The 23,356-nt window shown below is 40.9% G+C and overlaps 1 protein-coding gene across 2 annotated transcripts in view; it reads left to right on the top strand.

Moving 5' to 3' along the window:
* The window catches only part of LOC121278769 (programmed cell death 6 interacting protein), a 132,613-nt gene that overhangs the window by 68,493 nt on the left and 40,764 nt on the right, over positions 1–23,356 (top strand). The window contains exons 7-11 of one of the 2 annotated variants that reach the window (XM_041189194.1): positions 8,064–8,180; positions 15,212–15,434; positions 20,552–20,675; positions 22,491–22,668; positions 23,051–23,162. In XM_041189194.1, coding sequence (XP_041045128.1) covers positions 8,064–8,180; positions 15,212–15,434; positions 20,552–20,675; positions 22,491–22,668; positions 23,051–23,162 — 754 coding nt within the window. Of the gene's footprint in view, positions 1–8,048; positions 8,181–15,211; positions 15,435–20,551; positions 20,676–22,490; positions 22,669–23,050; positions 23,163–23,356 lie in introns of both variants that reach the window. The other variant, XM_041189193.1, reaches the window with a different exon arrangement.

Below are 23,356 nucleotides of genomic sequence, written 5' to 3'. Positions count from 1 at the left end.
CTCATACCTATGTCACACAAAATGTGTATGAAATTGGAGATGGGGGTGCCCGCCCAGTCAGTAATTATGCCCCAGGAAGCAGCATTGGCTGTCAGATGTATATTTGCTTCTGTGTGGAGGATGCTGGTCAGAGTTGACTTATGCGCTGCCAGCACTGAATGGCCACATGCAGCAAGCACCCTTATCTCACCAGGGTGGGCAATGGGGCTGCCATCAACATTGGCAGGATGTTTGCCTGTTATAGACAAGTGACAATGTTATGTTGTGTTTGCAGGAGAAGAGAGCTCACAAAGCATGAGAAAGGAGGACTGAAGGCGATGTGCCTTATCTTGTGGTCATGATGCCAGTGGAAAAGGAGGCCATGGAGCTAGGAGGCCTATAGGCAGGGCAACCTATCACTGATGGAGAGACAGTTGTGGAGTCAATGAGTGCCTTAATGGATTAGGGCAGTACAAATCTGGCGAGCAATAAGCATAGCACTCATTTGGCCACCAGTCATCAAATGGAGCTCCAGCGGATGAGCGGTCAGAAGGATGTGTTAGAATGCGCAGTGCCCTCTCATTACTCCTCTCTTGCAGGTCAAGTAAATGAAGAGACAACTGTCAAACCTGTAGGACAGTTTTCAGCACCTGTAGTGGAGTCCTCCTCAGAGGTTGCAGAGCCATGTTGTTTCTCCACATCCTCCTCCAGCTCAGATACTGTCCACGTTAGTGACAGTTGCAGCCACTCGCACTCTTATGTCTGTTGGAGGGCTCAGCTTCAGGCTAATGCCATGCCACTGTAGTCACCAACAAGGATGGCAGAAGCTGGAGCTGCAGAATGAGGTGTGGGAACATTTGGTGCAACTTCCATATGCTTTGTGTATTGATGCATGATGATGGAGTCCATCGAGGTCATGAGTAGAGCCATATCTCTGGCATCGGTGTGCATGATATCCTTTGTTTAGAGAGTGGTGACCTTCATGGAGAGTCACACCCAGCAGACATATAGTGGAAGCCGGGGATGTGTGGAACCTGCCTCCTCTGTGAGATCTGAAGCAATGGCTGTTGAGAGGGTTATGAGATGTCTGAAGTCATCAGCAGGTGCTAATGGTCCCCTGGTGAGCAGGGAGGAGTAAGTGTAACCTAAAAGGTTAAAGGAGGAGCTGCTGCCTGAAGCACATGGGGGCTCCTCTCAAGGTGCTTCTGGCATGGGCAGTGAGTTCTCATCCCCTCTGACAGCGCATCAACACCTCATCTAGCTGTAAATAGGTTGCCCTTGCCCAGGTGAAGGAGGACGTATATATGCTTGGGCCTTCTTGGCCTCAAGTAACCATAGATGGCTGCTATAGCCATCGAAAGCCATGGAACAGAAAAGTAAACAGGCTGCCTCCACCTCAGCGGAGAGTGCATCACATTGGAGCACCCACAAATATGTGAGTAAGTCCATCTTGCTTTCCTTGGATTTTATTGGGCAATAGTGTGTAGTTCAATGTCACCTTGTTATTTAATTTTGAGTTAATGAATCTGATGTGTCACATCACAAAATGAATCTTTTCCTCATTTTCTGCATTTCTGGGCCATTAATAGTTTGATTGCTCTTGCAAAGAGTGTGATAGTAAGGCCCACATCATGTTAAGTCAGAGTGTTATCCATGATGTGACTTGATGTCATGACTGGTCCTGTGAGATGGTAAGGGCATTGAAGGAAAGGGCAGCAGGTCTATAAAAGGTAGTAGATTTATTAGTTTTCATGGGCATCTAAGGAAGACTCATGAAAAACATATATTTGTACTAGTGACTCATGAGCCTCCCTTGCCCATGTTTCATTGCGCCTTGCCTGCGGTGTGCCTGGCCAGCAAACCTCTTCAAAGAGACATCGTGCATCGAGTTGTGGTCCTAATGATAGAGTTGATCTGCAGACACTTATTGGGTGGAAACATGAAGTTTATTTACAATATACTCAGCAGCAACTGCACGTATGCTTTCAACTCCAATTCCATCTCTATACTAACTGCTAAGGTAGCCTCTGCTGCTACTCCTATTGGTTACACTCCTATTGGTTACTACAGATCATGTGATCTTCCTTAACCAGTATTATTCTTAAGGGTATATCGCACATTAAATAAAGCTGAAATTACTGCAGATGTCCTCATAGTCCAGAGCTGCTCCTTTCTGTAATGCCAGGTGATGCAGTACACAGCACATGGGCCATAGTGAAGAGCTCCCCAACATTTTGACAAGCCCCAGCTCAGGCATCTGGGACTGCTTTAGCATGAAGATGTTGTGCTAGCTTCCTGGGCACCTTGCACAAACCTGAAGGAAGAGTCTGTGACGGTTGCAAACATTTGCAAGTTCAGCGAATGGTAATCCTTCCTGTAGATTAAGGTTTCTGTCTGATTCTTGGAAGCCTTGATGGCCACATGTGTGCAGTCAGTAGCACTCAGCACCTGGGGGAGTCCAGCGATGGCCCCAAATCTTACAACCACCTCACTCAGCCTGCCTGTCCAATTGTTGCAAAATTGCACCTCTTGGCTGGCCCTTTTGAACACGGCACTTGAGACCATCTTGATGAGCTGCATACTTGGAAATCTCATACGTATTTCCAGAGGATCCCTGGAATGATCCGGAAGCATAGAAATTCATCTGGCCTGTGACCTTCATCTCCACAGGCAATAGTGCACCCACTTCTCATTGGGCTCAGACCCTGCTCCATCATGGCATGGAGCGCAGTGACTGCCTTCCTGGAGAGGCAGAGTCTTAGGCAACAGTGTTGCTCTGACATGTGCAGGAAGCACAGGTTCTTGCTGTAAACACTCTGGAAGGTATCAGCTTTTGTGTAGAAGAGACATGCTGCTTTGTGCCCACCTCGTCCGTGCCCTCTTCCAGTCTCCTGATCCTTGTGCCCCTCTGCTTTCACTTAAATAAAGCTGAAATTACAACAGATGTCCTCATTGTCCAAAGCTGCTCCCTTCTGTAATGCCAGGTGATGCAGTGCACAGCACTTGGGACATAGTGAAGAGCTCCCCGACATCTTAACAAGCCCCAGCTTGGGCATCTGGGACTGCCTTAGCATGAAGATGTGCTAGCTTACTGGGGACCTTGCACAAACCTGAAGAAAGAGTCTGTGATGTGCTCCAACCCCCTCCATCTTTGCTTCTCAAAACACAAGTGAATGAGCCTCATTGTAAATTGCTGCACTAATTTCTCTTATTCCTTTCTGTATTTACATAAGTTGCAAGTCAAGGCTCACCAAGTTTGACCAGCCTTCAGATTTTTTTTTAATTCATTCATGGAATGTGGGTGTCGCTCACTGGGCCAGCATTTAATGCCCGTCCCTAATTACCTCTTGAACTGAGTGGCCATTTTAGAGGGCATTTTAAGAGTCAACCACATTGTTGTGGGTCTGGAGTCACATGTAGGCCAGACCAGGTAATTATGGCAGATTTTCTTCCATAAAGGACATCAGTGAACCAAATGGGTTTTTACAACAATCATAGTCATTAAATTTTAATTCCCACTTTCTTTACTGAATTCAAATTTCACCACCTGCCATGGTGGGATTCGAACCCAGGTCCCCAGAGCTTTACCCTGGGTATCTGGAGTACCAGTCCAGTGCCAAACCACTACACCATCACATCCAAGACCTCAGATTGCCAAAACTGCATTTGACACACACTTGCTTTATACTGCCATGCTACTTCTCGCAATGACAGCCAGCTGCAGCCAAACCTGGCGTTCAGCTGAGCTTCCACCACCTTCTAGGTGAGGCTCTGAAGTTCTGTTCTTATGCACCCTTCACAAAATTGAATTCCTTGTGAAATTGCTGTTAACTGCCTTTTAACGTGCTTAATTGCCTGCCCACTACCTTAATGCTGGGTTTCCAGTCACAGCTGGCCTGTTCCAGGAATATCCCACAGTGGCTTAAAGATGTTGTGCTTCCATCCTTATGCTATCCACTGGCATTATGCTGCCCTGTCCGCCTCCCAGCTCGTCACCACTACTTTGACAAAATTCCACCCGTTGACTTAGCCCCACCACAGATTGTGTATGCTTTCACTTACTCCAGCCCCCTCCCAGCCACCATCTCAAACTGAATCAGATTGTTGCAGTTTTGGCCTTGAGCTGAGCAGCTGACCCCACAATTGCAAAGACTGTCTAAACCTATCTCTGTAATATTGCTGCCTCTATCATTCCATCTGCAGAAATGCTCATTGGTGCCTTTGGCACCTTCAAAATTTGACCACTCCAATTCTCTCTTTGGAGCCTCCATGCTCCACAAATGTTGTATCATTCAAAACTCTGCTCCCTGTATCTTCTACAAGAAGTCCCTGTCCTCCCATAAAACTCAGGCCCTTGACCAACCCTGCCCCTCCTAATACCTACTGTTTTGACTCACCGTCTATTTTTTTTAACTTTATGCCTGTGAAACGCTTTGGAACATTTTTCTTCTTGGCAGACATCACCTAAGCTAAAGTTATTGTAAATAGTTTAAAACATTGGGTAAACTGATGCATACTTTTTCTCATTAATATAAGTTTACCTGAGGGATTTTTCTGTTTGTGACTCTGTAAATTGTTTAATTTTAAACAGTTGGCCTCTTGAAATGAAGCTTTTGGAAGTAACACAAAAAGTAACAAATAATTTTATTCATTGATGCAAAATAAAGACCACCTCGGCTTTGAAATTCAGTTAAAATAATTTGATTATATCTGTTTTATTTGGTGTGTGTGCGTGCTTTGAAGGCTGCAGAAGCCATCTAGTTCCTGGTGCACAGGTCATGGTCATCTAATGGCAATTCCATTGGAATGGATTTACTGAAACTTCCTGATGAGAAAAATGAATAAATGTTTGGTAATTGGTAGTGCAAGCATCCCATGAGACCAGCATTGGAGTAACTTAAATCTTTAATATATCGTACTAAAACTTAGCAGTGCTTCATTTGTTCTCCTCACCCTCCATAATATTGATGGAAGTGACTTGAAAAATTACGAGTATATGTTTTGGATTTTGTTACATCAATCTTATGTTAATTTAGTAATTCACAAATATTAACAAGCTTTTACTTTATTTGATGTGACTTTTTAGCTCCTTGGTTCATGTTAATGCTAGCTGAACATCTCAATATTTGCTCTGAAACAGTAATTTTCTATCTAGTTAAAACAAATTAATCAGTTTATTAGACTTCCATAGAATGGATATTGCTTCATTGTTGTATATTTTCACCAGACTAGTTGCAATTCATTTGAAAAGTGATTTGTTTTCAATAATTTTTTTTTTTGCTAAACATTTAATTGAAGTTATGTGCCATGAAATAGCTTACTTTGTACTCAGTGGCTCACATTGTAAACAATTGGATAAATTTAGCAGTTCTGGTGCAAAACTTCTTGTGAGTGGATTGTAAATGGGATGCCCAACACTCAGTCTCCTCAATTTTTCATTTATATTAATAGATGAAAAATGAGGTGGCAGGAAGAATGAAGCTCTGTGCCAGGAGTGCTAAATAGTAACATTTACCCAATAATGTTTTAAGTTTAACTTGTGCCAGTTTAAAGGTGCAGTTAGCATTAAAGGTCTGTACATTGAGTCATGTGCTTGAAGGTCCATAAATGAATAATACTATGATTTCAACAAGGCAACTAAATTGTAATTGACTTTTGCTTCTCTCAGCCCCTTTGCCCAGCAAAGCCTTGAGCATAGTTATACTCATTTGAATATGTTAGAAGGTAGAAGGCAGCATTCCCTCATGTACGTTTTGCATAAAGAATGTTTACTTGGTTTGTAAATGAATTGTTTGATATTTAATCTTCCTTTCTTTGGAAGCAGTTGGAATTTTTTTGCTGTTTCATGTCTCTGTACTTATCACAGCTGGATTGCTTTAAGGAATTTGCCAAATTTGCATGGATTGTATCTCATTTTTTTTAAGAGGTTGAAACATCATAATGCATTTTTAAGAAGTATATTTTTCAACCTCAGGGTGAATTTTGTAAGTGTTGAATGTATTTTTTGCTTGCTTTAAGCAATAACTATTTATTCCTTGTTATTTTGTTACACCATCAACTGATAAATTGATAATGGTTGACAAACATAAAAGCTGAAAATAATGTTCCAGTAACCATGCTTGTTCAGCCAATAGCTGTTCATTTTCAATTATTTACAGTCATTGTAAAGCATGGAAGCTTTGTTACCTGTACAATAACCAAAAGTAACTAAAACAAAATGTGAAATCAGAACAACCAAATTCCAGTTAATCTTGTAACTTGCAGATGTATGTTACTTCATTAGTGACTGTGGTGAGAAATGAAATGGTGAAAAGTGAAACTTGAATCTTAAGATTTAATAATTTGTATTTGCCATAATGAATGAAGCCAGCTGGGTTTTTCAGTTGGCTAATGTGTACAATTACAAGCTGTTGCGTTTTCCATGTTCTTTTAAGATGAAAAAAAAATGAAACCTAGATATTTCTGATTTCTGCTACTTCTGGTCTGTTAACTTTCACACTATTTGTCTTACAGACTAACCAACTCTTTGTCCAGTATGATTCAAATGATCCTTTGGTTCAGGTGTTGTCCTCTGTCCTCTCCCTGCCTTTCTCTCCAATGTAGTGTGGACACTGCAGTCTATTGTAGTACCTACAACAGAACAACTCCACATGTTCACAGTTATTACAGAATGCTGTTCAATGCTGTCTGGGCTATATTTCATTCTTTTATGAACTTGAGTACACCAACGCCAGATTCTGACTGCACTTGAGCAATTGAGTTGCCATTTTCAAGAAAACTTTATCATATATATGAAGAGTAACATGAAATAGAAGTTTATATTTCTGTAAATAGGCAGTTAGATATTTAATATGTTGGAGCACTAGTTCAAAACAGATCAAGAAATAATTGTTTGATTACTTTAAACCCAGTTTCTAATGGGCATAGAACCATAGCACAGAATTGCTCTTAATTTGTTGTGAGCAGGAGTGTGGAGTTAGGACCACTATCAGATCAACTGTGGTATTATTGAATGTCAGAGCAGGCTCAAGGAGCCAAATCGCATACTCCTGCTTTTATTTCTGATGTTCTTCAAGCCACCATTTGTCCTTTTTCAGTTACTGTACAGATAATGGTACAGGCTGTGATATTAGAAATAAACTTGTGTACAATATTGAAAAAGGTGAAGCAACTACTCTGTGTATCTTGAATAAATTTGTTAAAATTGCCTGTGTAGACTCAAGTGGGCGGTGTTGTAGTTCAGAAATTATGGTGAATTGGTAATCTGATGACATGTCTATTGCCCAAATGACTGGCAGCAGAATACTGTAACCTTAACTGAGGAACTTGTTTGATTTGTAAAAAAATATCCATTACTAGTGGCATGTACTGGCTTGGATTGAGTATGGGAGTATCTGGATGGGGGTTAATTGTGGTGCTTGTAAGTTGCATGCAAGCAAATTTAACTTCAGTTCTAAAAGCAAATGGGTCAGTTGTAAAAGTGAAGATAAAATGTTCAAAATGTTGGCAACATATGATTGGGCTGTTGCGCTTTCAACATCCAATTCCAGAGGTCCTTTCACTCAGCTCCTGTATTAGCTATTCCTCTGTACCCCTTTATATTTCTTGCTGATTTTCAGCTGAGAAAAAGATAACATGCTCCCAATTCACATCCTATTACATACTTAGATTTTCTAGGGCCAAATTCTTGTGCTGCTGGTAATCTAGTGTAGTAAATGATTGGACAATTTAGATAGAGAATAGTAATTACGCTTTTTAAATTACATTTAATATATGTGGAGGTTGAATTGTATTCTGATTTTTTTTTTGTAAGTGACCCATTTGTTGCCAGAATATTAACAAATATGCTTTTAGTGTAGAGTTTATTTTTAAAGGATACAACTGCTTTTCTCTTTCAAAATTCAAGCCATTCATAGTCACCTGATTGCCCAACTTGCATTTCAAATGATTTAACCTATCTGACTTTCTATAAACCATTGATGTGATTCTAATTTCCTCTCTTTTCCCCATCTCTTTCCTGATTCCCTTGTTGTCTGTGGTTGTTTGTGGTTGGACTTTCCCCTGGTCAGTATTTTTATTTCCAGGAAGTGCTGCCTGTTTTAGCTGCAAAACATTGCATGATGCAGGCCAACGCAGAGTATCATCAATCAGTTCTGGCTAAACAACAGAAGAAGTTTGGTGAAGAGATTGCCAGATTGCAGGTAAGCCTTCTATAAACACCTTAAATGCATTGTTCGGCCTTGTTTGGATAGCATAGTTAGAGTCCCGAAGGCTGTGTTGCCTGCCTGGTGCCAAGGTTAATCTCTTATGGGGTGGACAGGAACTTGGGAGTGGGAGGGGGATGATCCAGTTGTTGTCCACATAGGTACCAACGACTTAGGAAGGACTAGGAAAGAGGTTCTGCTGAGGGACTACAAGCAGCTTGAGGCTAAATTAAAAAAACAGAACCACAAAGGTAATAACCTCTGGATTACTACCTGGGCCACGTGCAAATTGGCGTAGGGTAAATAAGATTAGAGAGGTAATCACAGATTGGTGTGGGAGAAATGGGTTCCAATTCATGGGGCACTTGCACCAGTACTGGGGAAGGAGAGAGCTATTCTGTTGGGACAGGCTTCATTTGAACCATTCTGGGACCAGTGTCCTGGCAAATTGTATAACTAGGGTTGTAGATAGGACTTTAAACTAATTAGTTGGGGGGAGGGTTCAATTGAAGGGAAGTTTAAAAAATCAAAAAGAAGTGAGGGAGCAGAGGTGCAGGGTAGTGAAGAGGTGAACGATAATCAAAGTGTGACAGGAAGGGGCAGAAAATATAAGCAGAAGAGTGCAGCAGAAATTAGAACCAGAATGAGTAATAATGGTAAAAAGACAAAGCTTAAGGCTCTTTATCTGAATGCACACAACATTTGTAACAAGATAGATGAGTTGACGGCACAAATAGAAATATATGGATATGAATTGATAGCTTTTACAGAGATGTGCTTGCAGGGTGACCAAGACTAGGAACTCAATATTCAAGGGTGTTCTATGTTCCGGAAAAATAGGCAAAAAGGAAAAGGAGGAAGGTATCAATGCGGCGGTGAGTAGTGATATAGGTGGCATAGATCGTGATGTGGAATCAGTTTGGGTCGAAATAAGGAATAGCAAGTGGAAGAAGTCACGGGTGAGAGTCACCCATAGGCACCCAAGGAGTTGCCTCACCAGAGCCAAAGCATAAATCAGGAAATAATGGAAGCGTGTAAGAATTGTCATGGGTGATTTTAATCTGCATATTGACTGGACAAATCTGATTGGAAGATGAATTTGTGGGGTGCATCAGGGATTGTTTCTGACTGCAATATGTTGCAGAACCTACCCGGGAACAGGCTACTTTCGATCTAGTAATGTGTAATGAGGTGAGATCTCGTAGTTGAGGATCCTCTAGGGTGTAGCAATCACAACATTTCAAATTCAGTTTGAGGGTGAGCAACTTGGGACTCAAACTAGTGTCCACAACTTGAATAAGGGCAATTACAGAGGTATGAAGAAAGAGTTGTCTAAAGTGGGCTGGGAAAATAGACTAAGGGGAAGGTCAGTGGATGAGCAATGGCAGACATTTAAGCAGATGTTTCATCCTAGTCAAAAAGAAGGACTTGATGAGAAGGATGAACCACCCGTGGTTAACAAAGGTAGTCAAGGAGAGTGTCCAATCAAAAACTAAGGCATACCAAGCAGCGAAAGCTAGTGGTAGCCCAGAGGATTGGGAATTTTTTCGGAACCAGCAGCGGATGACTAAAATGCTAATAAAGAGGGAGAAAATTGATTATGAAAGTAAATTGTCAAGAAAAATCAAAACAAACAGCAAGAGCTTCTACGGGTATATAAAAAGAAAGAGAGTAGCTAAAGTGAGCGTGGGACCCCTGGAGGATGCAAGTGGATAATTGATAACGGGGAACAGGGAAATGGCAGATACTTTAAACCAATATTTTGCATCAGTCTTCATGGTGGAGGATGCTTTCAACGCCCCAAAGATATCAGATAAGCAAGGAGCTAATGAAAGGAAAGACCAAGGAAAGACCTTGTAACAGTATCTATCATGAGGGACAAAGTATTTGACAAACTAATGGGACTAAAAGTAGACAAATTGCCAGGACTTGATGGCCTGCATCCAAGGGTTTTAAAGGAAGTGGCTGCAGAGATAGTGGGGGCATTGGTTGAAGTATTCCAGAACTCGCTGGATTCTGGGAGGGTCCCAACGGACTGGAAAACTGCTAATGTGATGCCCCTATTCAAGAAGGGAGGGAGACAAAAAGGAAATTATAGGCCAGTCAGCTTAACATCTGTTGTTGGGAAAATGCTAGAGCTCGTTATTAAGGAAGAAATAGGACATTCAGAAAAGCTTAACACAATCAAACAGTCAACATGGTTTTGTGAAAGAGAAATCATGTTTGACAAATTTGCTAGAGTTCTTTGAGGATATAACAAGCAGAGTTGATAAAGGAGAACCGGTAGATGTAGTGTATTTGGATTTCCAGAAGGCATTTGATAAGGTGCCACATGAAAGGTTATTGCATAAGATAAGAGCTCATGGTATTGGGAGTAATGCATTAGCAGGGATTGAGGATTGGTTAACACAAAGAAGACAGTTGGGATTAATGGGTCTTTTTCAGGTTGGAAAGACATAACTAGTGGAGTGCCTCAAGGATTAGTCCTAGGGCCTCAACTATTTACTATCTATATTAATGACTTGGAGGAGGGGGAAAAGTATAATGTATCCACATTTGCTGAAGATACAAAAATAAGTGGGAGGGCATGTTGTAATGAGGATATAAGAAATCTGCAAGGGGATATAGACAGGTTGAGTGAGTGGGCAAAATCTTGGCAGACGGAGTTTAATGTAGGAAAGTGTGAGGTTGTGCACTTTGGTAGGAAGAATCAAAAGGCAGACTATATTATTCAAATGGAAAGAGCCACCAAGTGTGGCACAGAGGGATCTGGATGTTCTTGTGTATGAAGCATAAAAAGTTTGTATGCAGGTGCAGCAAGTAATTAAGAAGGCAAATGGAATTTTGGCCTGTATTGCTAGGAGGTTGGAGTTTAAAAATAGGGAAGTCTTGTTGGTGAGGCCGCATCTGGAGTACTGTGTACAGTATTGGTCCCCATATTTAAGAAAGGACATACTGGCATTGGGGGTAGTTCAAAAGGGATTCAGGAGGCTGATTCCTTGGATGAAGGGGTTGACTTATCAAGAATGGCTTAACAGATTAGCCCTTCATTCATTAGAGTTTAGAAGAATGAGGGGTGATCTTATTGAAACATACAAGATTTTGAGGGGGCTTGATAGGGTAGATGTTGAGATGATGTTTCCACCAGTGGGGGAATCTCAAACTAGGGGACATAGTTACAGAATAAGGGGACACTCATTTAAAACTGAGATGCGAAGGAATTTCTACTCGCAGAGGGTTGTGAATGCCTGGAATTCTGTATCCCACAGAGTTGGGAAGGTTAGATCGCTGAAAGTATTTAAAGAAGAGGTAGATAGATTTTTGAAATAACAGGGAGCTGAGGGCGATGAGATGGCATGAAAGAGTAGTTGTGTCCTGAGGCAGATCAGCCATGATCTTATTGAATGGTGGGGCAGGCTTGAGAGGCTGAATGGCCTACTCCTCCTATTTCTTAAGTTCTTATGTTTTCTTTTTAAAAAAAAAATTCGAGTACCCCTCCCAAGCAGCATTATAATATTTGAGGGGATATTGTTTATCATTATACCATGGGCCCAATTATGAAATGTGTTTGGGCTGTGCAGGTCAGGTTGAATTTATAGTTGCAAAGATTTTGACTGTGAATGTTTATATGCCCAATAACAGTTGTCTCATAGAAGTGCTGTTCTTTTGAAGTTAACTGCTCTCTGCAATGAGAAACCTCCTCCTAAAATTCTTGTAACCCTGTTATGACATGTTTAGTTCAGTTTTGATGTATCTCATCAATTGAAGGATGCAATTCCAAGTTTATGGAACAGTGAGATTTGCATTTTTCATTTACCATTAAATAAAAGCTCCCAATCCAATATTAATGGCCATCCCCTTAGCCATGCCTTCTCATGTTACCTCTCCATTTCTATTGTCTCAATCACAGAAAAAAAATCTATGATAATTTCTTGGAGGCTTTGCTCACCTCCTTCTGTGTCTGACTCAGAAAGAAACATCTCTCACCAATCAGTTTTCAAATATTGTTCTAACTGTGTAGCCTCTGTCGTCCTCCTTGATATTTCTGTACCTGCCAGCCTGCTGAATCACACTCTTCCTTAGATGCCCTTGTCCTAATTTAAAACACTTAATCTCCCTGACCCTGGTCCTTCTATTTGGTATGGTCCTATCTTCAGTTTAAGTCCAAGGGTGAAGACTTTAAACTAGTTTGCACCCAACTGATTTAGTCATTCACCTCCAGATTTGGTTGGAGCACATCAGACAAGATCAAGCACAACCGCTGTTCGCTAAAACTGCTCACTACTCCAGGATCATCTGGGAATCCAAGGCTAACTCCAGGGTTCTTTTCTCCATTACCAACTACCTTATGCCCTTCAACAAATGCAAAGAACTCATGGACTTGGTTGTCAGTAAGATTGAGTCCATCCTTTCAGCAGCATCTCTCCCTTCCCACTACCCATGCCAAGGTTCTCCTCTGTCCTAACCCTGAGCCCACAACTTACTCTGGTTTCTCTCCTATCCTCCCTTATGCCCTCTCTGAACTTGTATTGTCCATTTTAAGTTTAAATAGTTTCCCTATTGGCCAGGAGAGGCAGAAATGATTTTCTGGACCCCACAAGAAACCTTGGACCTCCTTTTGCACCTCAAAATAGTACCATTGATATTATGTTGGCTCTCCAAAAGTGCAACACTTCACAATTATCTGCATTAAATTGCACCTACCATTTGATTGCTGACATTTGCTAATATTCTCCTTGTTATTTACTGTATTGCAAAGTTTTGTACCATCCGCAAACTCTGAAGTGGCACTCCATATATTCAATGCAAAGGTCATTTTATAAACAATAAAAGCGGTGATACTAATACCAACCCTTGGGGGAGCCCACTGCATATTTCTTTAGTCAGAAAAACATGATAAACAACTTGCTTTTGCCTCCTTTCTCTGAGCCAATTATATACCCAAGTTACCATGGTCCCTTTAATCTCATGCACACTTATTTTACAAATAAGTATGTTAGGTGGCACTTTATTAATTCCTTTTAAAAGTCCATATATATATATATATATATATATATTTACTGCTCCACTTTATCAATCTTCTATTGCCATATCAAATAATTTAATCCGAATAGTCAGTTACAATTTGCCTTTAATAAATTTGTGTTGGCTTTCCCTCCTTAACCTACGTTCTCCAAATGAGAATTAATCTTGGCTTGGACAACAGCCTCCAGTAGCTTTCCGACTGACATTCGACTGATTGGCCTGTAGTTATCAAGTTTACCCCCCTCGCCTTCTATGCATAACATTTCAATCTCCCAGTCTTCTGGTGGTCATCATATCCAAGGAAGATTAAAAGATTGTGGTCAGAGCATCTGCTCTCTCTATGTTTGCTTCCCTCAGCAATCTAGCAAGCATATCATAGAAACATGAGTATGGTGTCAGGAGAGTAGTGGGGTGAGCAAAAATTTGGCATCGTGATGGCCCAGGCCATTTTAACCTCTGGATCCCATCTGAATTCTGGAGGCAGCTTTTCCACCTGAATCTAACCAAACTAACTATCTGGCTGGCGAATGGCAGGAAGTTGCCATCAAGGCCCTGAGGGAACAGTTTCCAGCGGTCAAATAAGTTGTTTGGGGTGACGAGTAGAATTGGGAGACAATCGTGGTCAGTGCTGGGGTAGGAGAGGTAATCCTTGGGCAAGTTAAGGTGGTTTACAAAATATAAAGGTTAATTTGCTTTGTAAATAGGAACATTGAATGCAAAAGCAAGGGAGTTGATGCCAAATCTTTACAAATTATTGGTTAAGCCTCAGGTAGAATATTATGCAGAATTTGGAATTTAGGGAAGATGTTAAAGCTTTGGAGAGGGTTTTGAGCAAGGACCAGGATGATATGGATGAGGGAGTTCAGTTATGTGGAGAGATTGAAGACAATGTGATGGTTCTCCTTGGAGCAACAAAGGTTAAAGGGAGATACAGTAAAGGTATTCAGAATTATCAGGGTTTTTAATGGAGCAAGTAAGATGAAATGTTTTCTTCTGATAAGTGTATTGGTAACCAGATTTCATAGATTTAAAATGATAAGCAAAGGAATGAGAGGGGAAATTAGATTTTTTTTCCGCATGCAGGGTTGTTCAGATCTGGAACACAACCTGAAAGGGTGGTGGAATCTGATTTAATCGGAACTTCCATAAGGTGATTGAACATGTCATTGAAGAGGACTAATTTGCAGGGCTATGAAGAAGAAGCTAGAGAATGGAGCTATATTGGACCCCTCTTTCTAAGAATTGGAACAGATGTGAAGGGCCGAGTGGTCTCTTTCTGTCATGTAATATCCTGTGATAAGACTCACCTCCTACAACACTGCTGACCATATAACTTCCTTTCCTGGCCCCCTTGCTAGCTATTATTGTAAATGGTTCCTTTCCATTCAAATATGTTATAATCATCATCCTCCTTGGGAAAAAAAAAACCTGGTTCTTGAGCGCGTTGATGCCTTCCAAACCCATCTTCCTGACAACACCATCCTAGAACCTCTCCAAGTTTCCACTTTCCACAGTATTGAAATTGACCTGATGAAAGTCACAAATGCCCTGTGACTGTTGTGCATTATCCCTGCTCATCATTCTCAAACACTCTCCAGCATTCAACGTGGCTAACTACTCCCAGCCAAATCTTGCATCACTAAACTTAGATGCTGCATACACTTGGTTGTGTACACATCTTGGGTGAGTATCTTGTTTATGGGGTCTCCACAATGTATCTTGGGTTCAGTGTGAATAAATTACAGAAGAATACAAAATAATTAAACTTGTGGTTTTCAGTTCCACACAAGAAAGCTTTCGCAAAGCTACTATACCAGAGTTTTAAAATTGGGTTTAATGAGCCTGAACTATAACTTTTCAGATTACCATAGCCTCATTTCTTAAATTTTCTTTCTCTGTCAATTAAAGGTAAAAGACCTAGAACAAGAATTTAAAAATCAAAACAACTATTTTTAGCTACTCGTGAACTGATGAATTTATGGTTTTCTATTTTTATAACTCAGCATGCATCTGACTTGGTGAAGACAGTTGCCTCTCGGTATGATGAGTATATCAACATTAAGGATCTGTCAGACAAAATCACTCGTTCATTAACTGCTGCGAAAAAGGATAATGACTTCATTTACCATGACCGTGTACCTGATCTGAAAGATTTGGAGCCTGTAGGAAAAGCCACCTTGGTGAAGCCTACTCCTGTCAGTGTCCCCATGAGTCAGAAATTCACTGGTAAGCTCACAGTAAGAGAAGCCACACTTGGCTTTTGTGACAGGAATTAGTTCTTTGGAAGAAAAATGTAATTAGCTTTCTGTCCTTCAGGGGTGTGTATTCTGAAACCAATCTATGATTTTTTTTGTGTTCGGTGACAGTTGAACTTTAGATGCTTTGAACTAAAGGGTCTCTGTATCATTTGTAAAAAGAGAGCTCCACAACCAACAGATCAGATCAAAGCGTTGTGGTCCTGCCACATCTAGTCATTTGTGGTGGTAGACAGTTAAACAATTAATGGGCGAAGAAAACTCCATGAGCATCTTCTGCTACGATGATGGAGCCCATCATCTGAGTGCAGAAGACAAAGCTGAAGTATTTGCATCCATCTTCAGCCGGAAGGTGGTGTTGATCCTCCTAAGATTCCCACAATCACCAATCTTCAGCCAATTTGATTCACTCCACATGATATCAAGAAACAGCTGAATGTATTAGATACAGCAAAGGCTTTGAGCCTCAAGAATATCCTAACTGTGGTGCTGAAGACTTGTGCAATACCCATGCTACTAGCCAAGCTGTTCCAGTATAGCAATAATACTGGTATTTACCCAACAATGTGGAAAGTTATGTACTATGCACAAAGCAGGACAAATCTCTCACAGCCAATTATTGTCCAGTCAGTTTACTCTTAGTCATAGACAAAGTGATGGAAGAAATTTTCGACACTTCTGTGAAGTGGCACCCACTCACCAACTAAGCTCTTCACAGTTCCTCAGTTTGGCCTCTGCCTGGATTAGTTGGCTCCAGACCTCATTACAGCCTTTGTTAAAATGTGAAGAAAAGAACTGAATTCCAGAGTTGAGGTGAGAGTGACTGCCCTTGACATCATGACTGTATTTAACTGGTTGACATGAAGGAACCTGAGCAAATTGGAAATCAATGGGAATTGAGGGATTGGGGAGTTGGAACTCAGGATTGGCTGAAGTCATACATAAAAGGAAGAGTTTATGTGGCTGTTTAAGGCCATTCTTCTCAGCCCCAGGATGTAGCTGCAGGAGTTCCTCAATAGTGTCCTGAGCACAACCATCTTCAGCTGCTTTAACAATAACTTTCCTTTTTATTCATTCATGGGATGTGGGTGTTGCTGGCTGGGCCACTGTTTGTTGCCCACCCCTAATCGCCCTTGAAAGGGTGGTGGTGAGCTGCATTCATGTTTCGCTGCAGTCCATGTTGTGTAGGTACACCCATCATGCTTTTAGGGAAGGAGTTCCAGGATTTTGACCCAATGACAGTGAAGGAATGGAGATATGTTTCCAAGTCAGAATGGTGAATGGCATGGAGGGAAACTTCCAGGTGGTGGTGTTCCATTACGTCGGCTGCCCCTGTCCTTCGCAATCGTAGCAATTGTGGGTTTAAAGTCTGAGCAGCCTTGGTGTGTTCCTGCAGTGCATTTTGTTCATGGTACACGCTGCTGCCAATGTGTTTCGGTGTTGGAGGATGTGAATGTTTGTGCATGGGGTGCCAACAAGTGGCTGCTTTACCTTGCATGGTGTCGAGGGTCCTGAATCTTGTTGGAGCTGCATCATCCAGGCAAGTGAAGAGTATTCCATCACACTCATGGCTTGTGCCTTGTAGATAGTGGACAGGCTAAGGTTAGTTAGTGTTCAGTTCCATTTGTAACTCCTCAGCTATGCAGCAGTTCGTGCCCGCATTCAGAAAGACCTGGACAACATTCAGGCTTGGGCTGATAAGTGGCAAGTAACACACATTTACACCATACAAGTGCTAAGAGATGGCCATCTCCAGCAAGCGAGAATCTAACCATCTCTCCTTGACGTTCAACGGTATTACTATCACTGAATCCTGCAGCATTAACATCCTGGGGTGCACCACTGACCAGAAATTTAACTGGCCAAGCCTCATAAGTTAAGTGATTACAAGAACAGTTGAGAGGCTACGAATTCTGCAGAGTCGATTCCTGGCTCCCGAAAGCTTGTCCACCACCTACAAGGCACAAGCCAGGAGTGTGATGGAATACACTCCACTTGCTTAGATGCGTGTAGTTCTAACAACACTCAAGAAGCTCGACACCATCCAGGACAAAGCAGCCTGCTTGATCTGCGACCCCATCTTAAACATTTCTTAAGCATTCACTCCCTCCATCGTTGGTGCACCATGATTACCAATGCATCTTTGACAGCTCTTTCTAAACAAATCCATGATATCTGCTGCCTAGAAAAACAGGATCACATGCATACGGAAGCACCACCACTGTCAAGCTCCCCTCCAAGTCTCATTCTCTTGCTTTGAAAATATATTGCTGTTCCTTTATACTCTCCGAATCAGCGTCCTGGAACTCCTTCCTACAGCACTGTGGATGTACCTATATTACACAGTGTGCAGTTGTTTGCAGAGGCAGCTCACCATCACCATGGGCAATTAAGGATGGGCAGTAAATGCTGGCATTGTCAATGACACCCATATCCCATGAATGATTAAAACAAAAGGCCTCATTTGTGCTAATTCTGGGATAGTCTTGACTCTTGTTTTCAATGAAAAGGAGGTGAAAGAAGTGGATTAAATGGTAGTACCAACAAGTCTCACTTCCAGTTGAGTTGTGTAAGACAAAAATGAAGAAAAAAGCATTAAGGAACCCTTGGAATATTTTGGCAACCTATTGAGGCAGCAGCACAAAGCAGCTGCATGATGGAAGCTAAAAGCAGGCAGGGTTAAACAGACTGACAACAAATGATGTGAGCAGAATTCTGCAGTACTAATATATTTAGTTGAGAATGGTAGAACACTGCCAGAAAAAGAAAGAGCTTGCAGTTGGTTCGCACTTTTCACAACCTTATGGCATCCCAGAGTGCTTCACAGCTGTGAACTGTTTTGAAGGGTAGTCACAGTTATGATGTAGGGAAGCATGGCAGCCAAATTGTGCACAGTATGATCCCACAAATAGCAATGAGACCATGACCAGGTAATCTGTTTTAGTGATCTTTGGTTGAGGAATAAACATTGACAAGGACACAAGGAGAACTCCCCTACATTTCTTAAAATATTGCTGTGGGATCCCATATTCACATGATAGGGCTGTGCTTTAAAAAGACTTCTGACAGTGCAGCATCTCTCAGTACTGCACTAAAATGCGAACTTGGATTATGTTCTCAAATGTCTGGAGTTGCTACCACAGTCAAATCTGACACTATCCAGTCAAACACTATGGGTGGATTGGAGGGGAAGGAAGAGGAAGACCAATATCTTAATAAATAACAGAGCACGGAATGTAAATGCAAGAGTAAAGGTTGGAGTCCTTGAAAGGGGAAAGAGCGATGGTATGGATCTAATTGGATACCTTTCATGGAGGTGGCACAGGCATGAGAGGCTGGATGGCCGCCTCCTATGCTTTAAAATTATTTAAAAAGTAACGTGTTTGATCCTAGTCTGTCACCTCCCAAGGCCCTGCCGTTGTTGTCACTGTCCAGCCAATTTGGTTCACTTCATGTGTTGTGGAAAAGCAGCTGAGTACATTGGACACAGTAAAGGTAATGGGTGTGACTGTTGCATCAGAGTTGGCCACCCCATGCAAGTATGACCTTGCATCTAACTGACAATGTAAAAAGAATTGCTCGTGTGTCCTGTCTACAGCCTAACTTGGCCAATTCAGTCATATTGATCTGTTCCCAATCATCAGTGAGGTGATGGAAGGAGTCATCAGCAGTGCTAACAAGCTCACCAATAACTTCAGTTTGGCTTCTGCCAAAAGCGCCTGACATGCAAAGCTTTCAGCCTCACAATATCACAGGAGTCCTTCAGGGCAGCATCTGCAAGCCAACCATTTGCACCACTTCTTCAATGATGTATTTTTTTTAGATTGGGAATATGAGTGTCTGTTGTATATTCTAGTGCCCAACATCATTCACAACTTGTCTGGTAACCAAGCAATGCCAGCTTGCCACAAATTGTAGGGATCAAGACTTTGGCTCATAAGCGGCATATAGCAATTGTGTCACAAGTGCCAGGTAATGACCATCCCTAGTAGAAAAAAGCACAACCACTTCCCCTGATTTTTAAAGATATTGGCATTGCCTAGCTCCCCATCAACTTCTTAAGGGTGGACATTAATCAGAACTTAAATACGCCAGTCATAATACTGTACTGACAAGATCAATACAGTGGCTTGGTACTTGGAAATAAGTGACTTGTATCCTGATCCCTCGAAGCCTTTTCACTATTTATGATACTCGGATCGGAAATGTGATGAGCTACTCACCATTTGCCTCGAGGGGTGTGGCTGTATCAATATTCAGGAAACTCAATACCACCCAGGAAAATGTGAATAAATTGATTAGTACCTCTGACATTGAACTGAATATGACCACTGGCAGTAGTATGTACAGAATTCAGGACAGCAACTTGCCAAGCTTGCATTGATTGGACCTTTTGAGCTCAGCAGCCTGTAGCTACCTGGGCAGCACTCATGTGAACACCCTTACTGCCAAATTCTCCTCTAAATTATCCAGCAATTTGAGCTTCAATAAAGGAGAAGCAGTCAGTGTCAATGCGACAAAATTCTGAAATTCCCCAGCCATTGCCATGGTGGAGAGAGTCATCACAAGGACTGCAGCTATTGAGAGAAGTAGACCACCTTGAGGCAACTCACGTTGGGCAGTAATTGTAGCCTTGTAGCATTGTGCATATCTGAAGAACAAATAAAAACAAAACAGTTAATGAAGTGATGTTCATTGGTCTTCTGTCAATTTGATTTTTAGTGATATGTTTCTGTTTAGTTATTAAAATATGAAATATATGTAGTAAGTTAGCAGGTGTATTTGGTTTTAACTTCAGTGTTTAGCTTTTTTGAAGATTTGCACTAGCTGCTTTTAAACTACATTGGCAACTTAGCCTTAGAGTAGTGAAATTAATTCCAGGTATCTAAATGATCGCTTGATCTTTATCTGTAATTATAGCAATCATTTGGGGTGCGTTGTACCTTAGAAATAAATTTCCAGCCCCCCAAAAATATTAATGCAATATTTTCAAGTGGGGATGAAATATACGTGTTGTTGAATATTTTTGCATTTGTTGTTCTGGACAAATTTCTAAGAGCATTTTTTTAAACTAACTTACATATATAGATGTCTTTGTGAAGATGGTTCCTTTGGCAGTGCAGCAAGCTCTGAGTGCATACGGCCAGAGAAGGGCTGACCTGGTGAACAGACTGATAGCACAAATGAGAGAATCCACTAATCTAGCCAATGGGTAAGTAAGAGACCTCTAATTATGCTATTAATAAGAACATAAGAACTAGGAGCATGAGTAGGCAATTCAGCCCCTCGAGCCTGCCCCACCATTCATTACGATCATGGCTGATCTAATTTCGGCCTCAACTCCAATTTCCCGCCCTCTCCCCATAACCTTTCAACCCATTACTAATTAAAAATTTGTCTATCTCCTCCTTAAATTTATTCAGCTTCCTGGCATCCACTGCACTCTGAGGTAATGAATTCCACAGATTCACGACCCTTTGAGAAAAATAATTCCTCCTCATCTCTGATTTAAATCTACCACCCTTAGCCTAAAACTATGGCCTCTTGTTCTAGAATGCCCCAAAAGGGGAAACATCCGCTCCACATCTACTTTGTCTATCCCCTTTAGCATCTTATGTACCTCAATTAGATCTCCTCTCACCCTTCTAAACTCTAGCGTGTATAGGCCTAAACTGCTCAATCTCTCCACATAAGACAAGCCCCGCATCTCTGGAATCAATCTAGTGAACCTCCTCTGAACTGCCTCCAGTGCAACTACATCCGTCCTCAATTAAGGTGACCAAAACTGTGCACAGCACTCCAGGTGCGGCCTCACCAATGCCTTGTACAGTTGCAACAACACTTCCCTATTTTTATACTCTATTCCTTTAGCAATAAATGCTAAAATTCAATTTGCCTTCCTTATTACCTGCTGTACCTGCATACTAGCTTTTAGCGATTCATGCACGAGTACACCCAGATCCTTTTGCACTGAAGCATTCTGAAGTTTCTCTCCATTTAAATAATAAGTTGCCTTTATATTCTTCCCACCAAAATGGATAACCTCACACTTATCCATGTTAAACTCCATCTGCCAAATTTTGGCCCAAATTACATGGTTTACACATTGTTTTATGACACACCTTCCCTGGAATCTCACCAGGGTATAGCTGAGTTTTTCCATCTTCCCTTACAAACAAACACTTCTTGGTGAGATATACTTAATGGGGCCAGGGAGAACATTTTTGTGCAGAGGTGAGAAAACTGACCAACTGGCATTACTGCTCTCCAGTTGATTCTGCAAAGACAGATAAGAATAATACTACTGGATTAAAATTTCACAAAGTTCTGTTGTTGCAGATAAAATATGTTGGGATTGCAAATTGAGGATTTTGAAATTAATTGATTAATATAAGGGAATAGAAAACCTAGTTTTAAACCTATATTAAACTCTAGTGTAGAAATTATAGTGCATTCACTGATTTGATATTTAAATTGAGGCTGTTGATTCATCCAAAAGGTATTTACATGAACAGCAATATCAGCTTGGAATATTAAGCAGAAATATTTTGAGATTCTCATTTAGATACAATATTGTTGAACTTGGCTAGAGGAAAAAAAACTACAATGAATTCGAAATCAATAATGCCAACATCATACATAACCATCTTGTTTGTGAATAGCTTGTGCTCTTATCTGCCTAACTTAAAGGAAACCACAAACATATCAGTATATAGTCCAAAGAGGATTGTGTAAACAATGTAATTTGGGCCAAAATTTGGCAGATGGAGTTTAATGTGGATAAGTGTGAGGTTATCCATTTTGGTTGGAAGAATAAAAAGGCGACTTATTATTTAAATGGAGAGAAACTTCAGAATGCTTCAATGCAGAGGGATCTGGGTGTCCTCGTGCATAAATCACTAAAAACTAGTATGCAGGTACAGCAGGTAATAAGGAAGGCAAATGGAATTTTGGCATTTATTGCTAAAGGAATAGATAATTATAAGATGTGTATACATACTCATTATATTTTAATTTCATCTTTTAGTGTGCTGGCCTCCTTGAATCTGCCAGCTGCCATAGAGGATGTTTCTGGCGACAGCATTCCTCAATCTATTTTGGATAAGTCCAAAGCTGTCATCCAGCAGGGTGGGCTGCAGACAATAGATCAACTTATGAGGGATCTTCCAGAACTCCTGCAAAGAAACAGAGAAATTCTGGATGAGGTAACCTATTTCTTTTCCAATCTATTTTTCTTTGCTTCATGTTTTGAGCTTTTTTTGAAATGTTAAACTCTAGTTACAAGAGGAGCACTTTGTAAATGCAGACATCTTTTCACTGGCTTGAATAATTTTTTTTTAACATTCCATGAGATAAATGGGTTTGTGTTGCAAGATAGCTTCACTTCCTTATTAGATATTCCAACTACACTTTTTGTAACTGTAGATTTAATATAATTCAAATAGGTTAATTCCTCCCCCCCCCCTTTGTAATAGCTAAAAATAAATCTTGTTTTCTTTCTGAAAACAAGTTGTAGCCTTTTGTGATTAATGGAATAGTGCTTGATGCAGTACTAAATTTTTATGTGGAAACCTATCTTATTTCTAGGCACTGAAAGTACTTGATCAAGAGGAAGTCACTGATAATGAGCTGAAAGCAAAATTTAAAGAACGCTGGAAAAGGACGCCTTCAAGTGAACTGTACAAACCCCTAAGAACAGGTAAAAAAAAAACAGCTCAAGTTTCATTTTCAAATTTTAAATCTGCACCAGTGTGCTAGTAACCATGAACAAAATTTACTGTTGGAGTTTCTGCCCTTCAGGATTTAGCTGCTGAAAGTGGTTAACATTATCTTCATTCCTGAAATCTGCTATTTTTGGTCTACTATAGTGCCTACATGGTCACTGATAATATA

The sequence above is a fragment of the Carcharodon carcharias genome, chromosome 6 (genome assembly GCF_017639515.1).
Source record: "Carcharodon carcharias isolate sCarCar2 chromosome 6, sCarCar2.pri, whole genome shotgun sequence".
Lineage (NCBI taxonomy): Eukaryota > Metazoa > Chordata > Chondrichthyes > Lamniformes > Lamnidae > Carcharodon > Carcharodon carcharias.
This window is presented reverse-complemented; position numbering and strand designations above follow the sequence as displayed.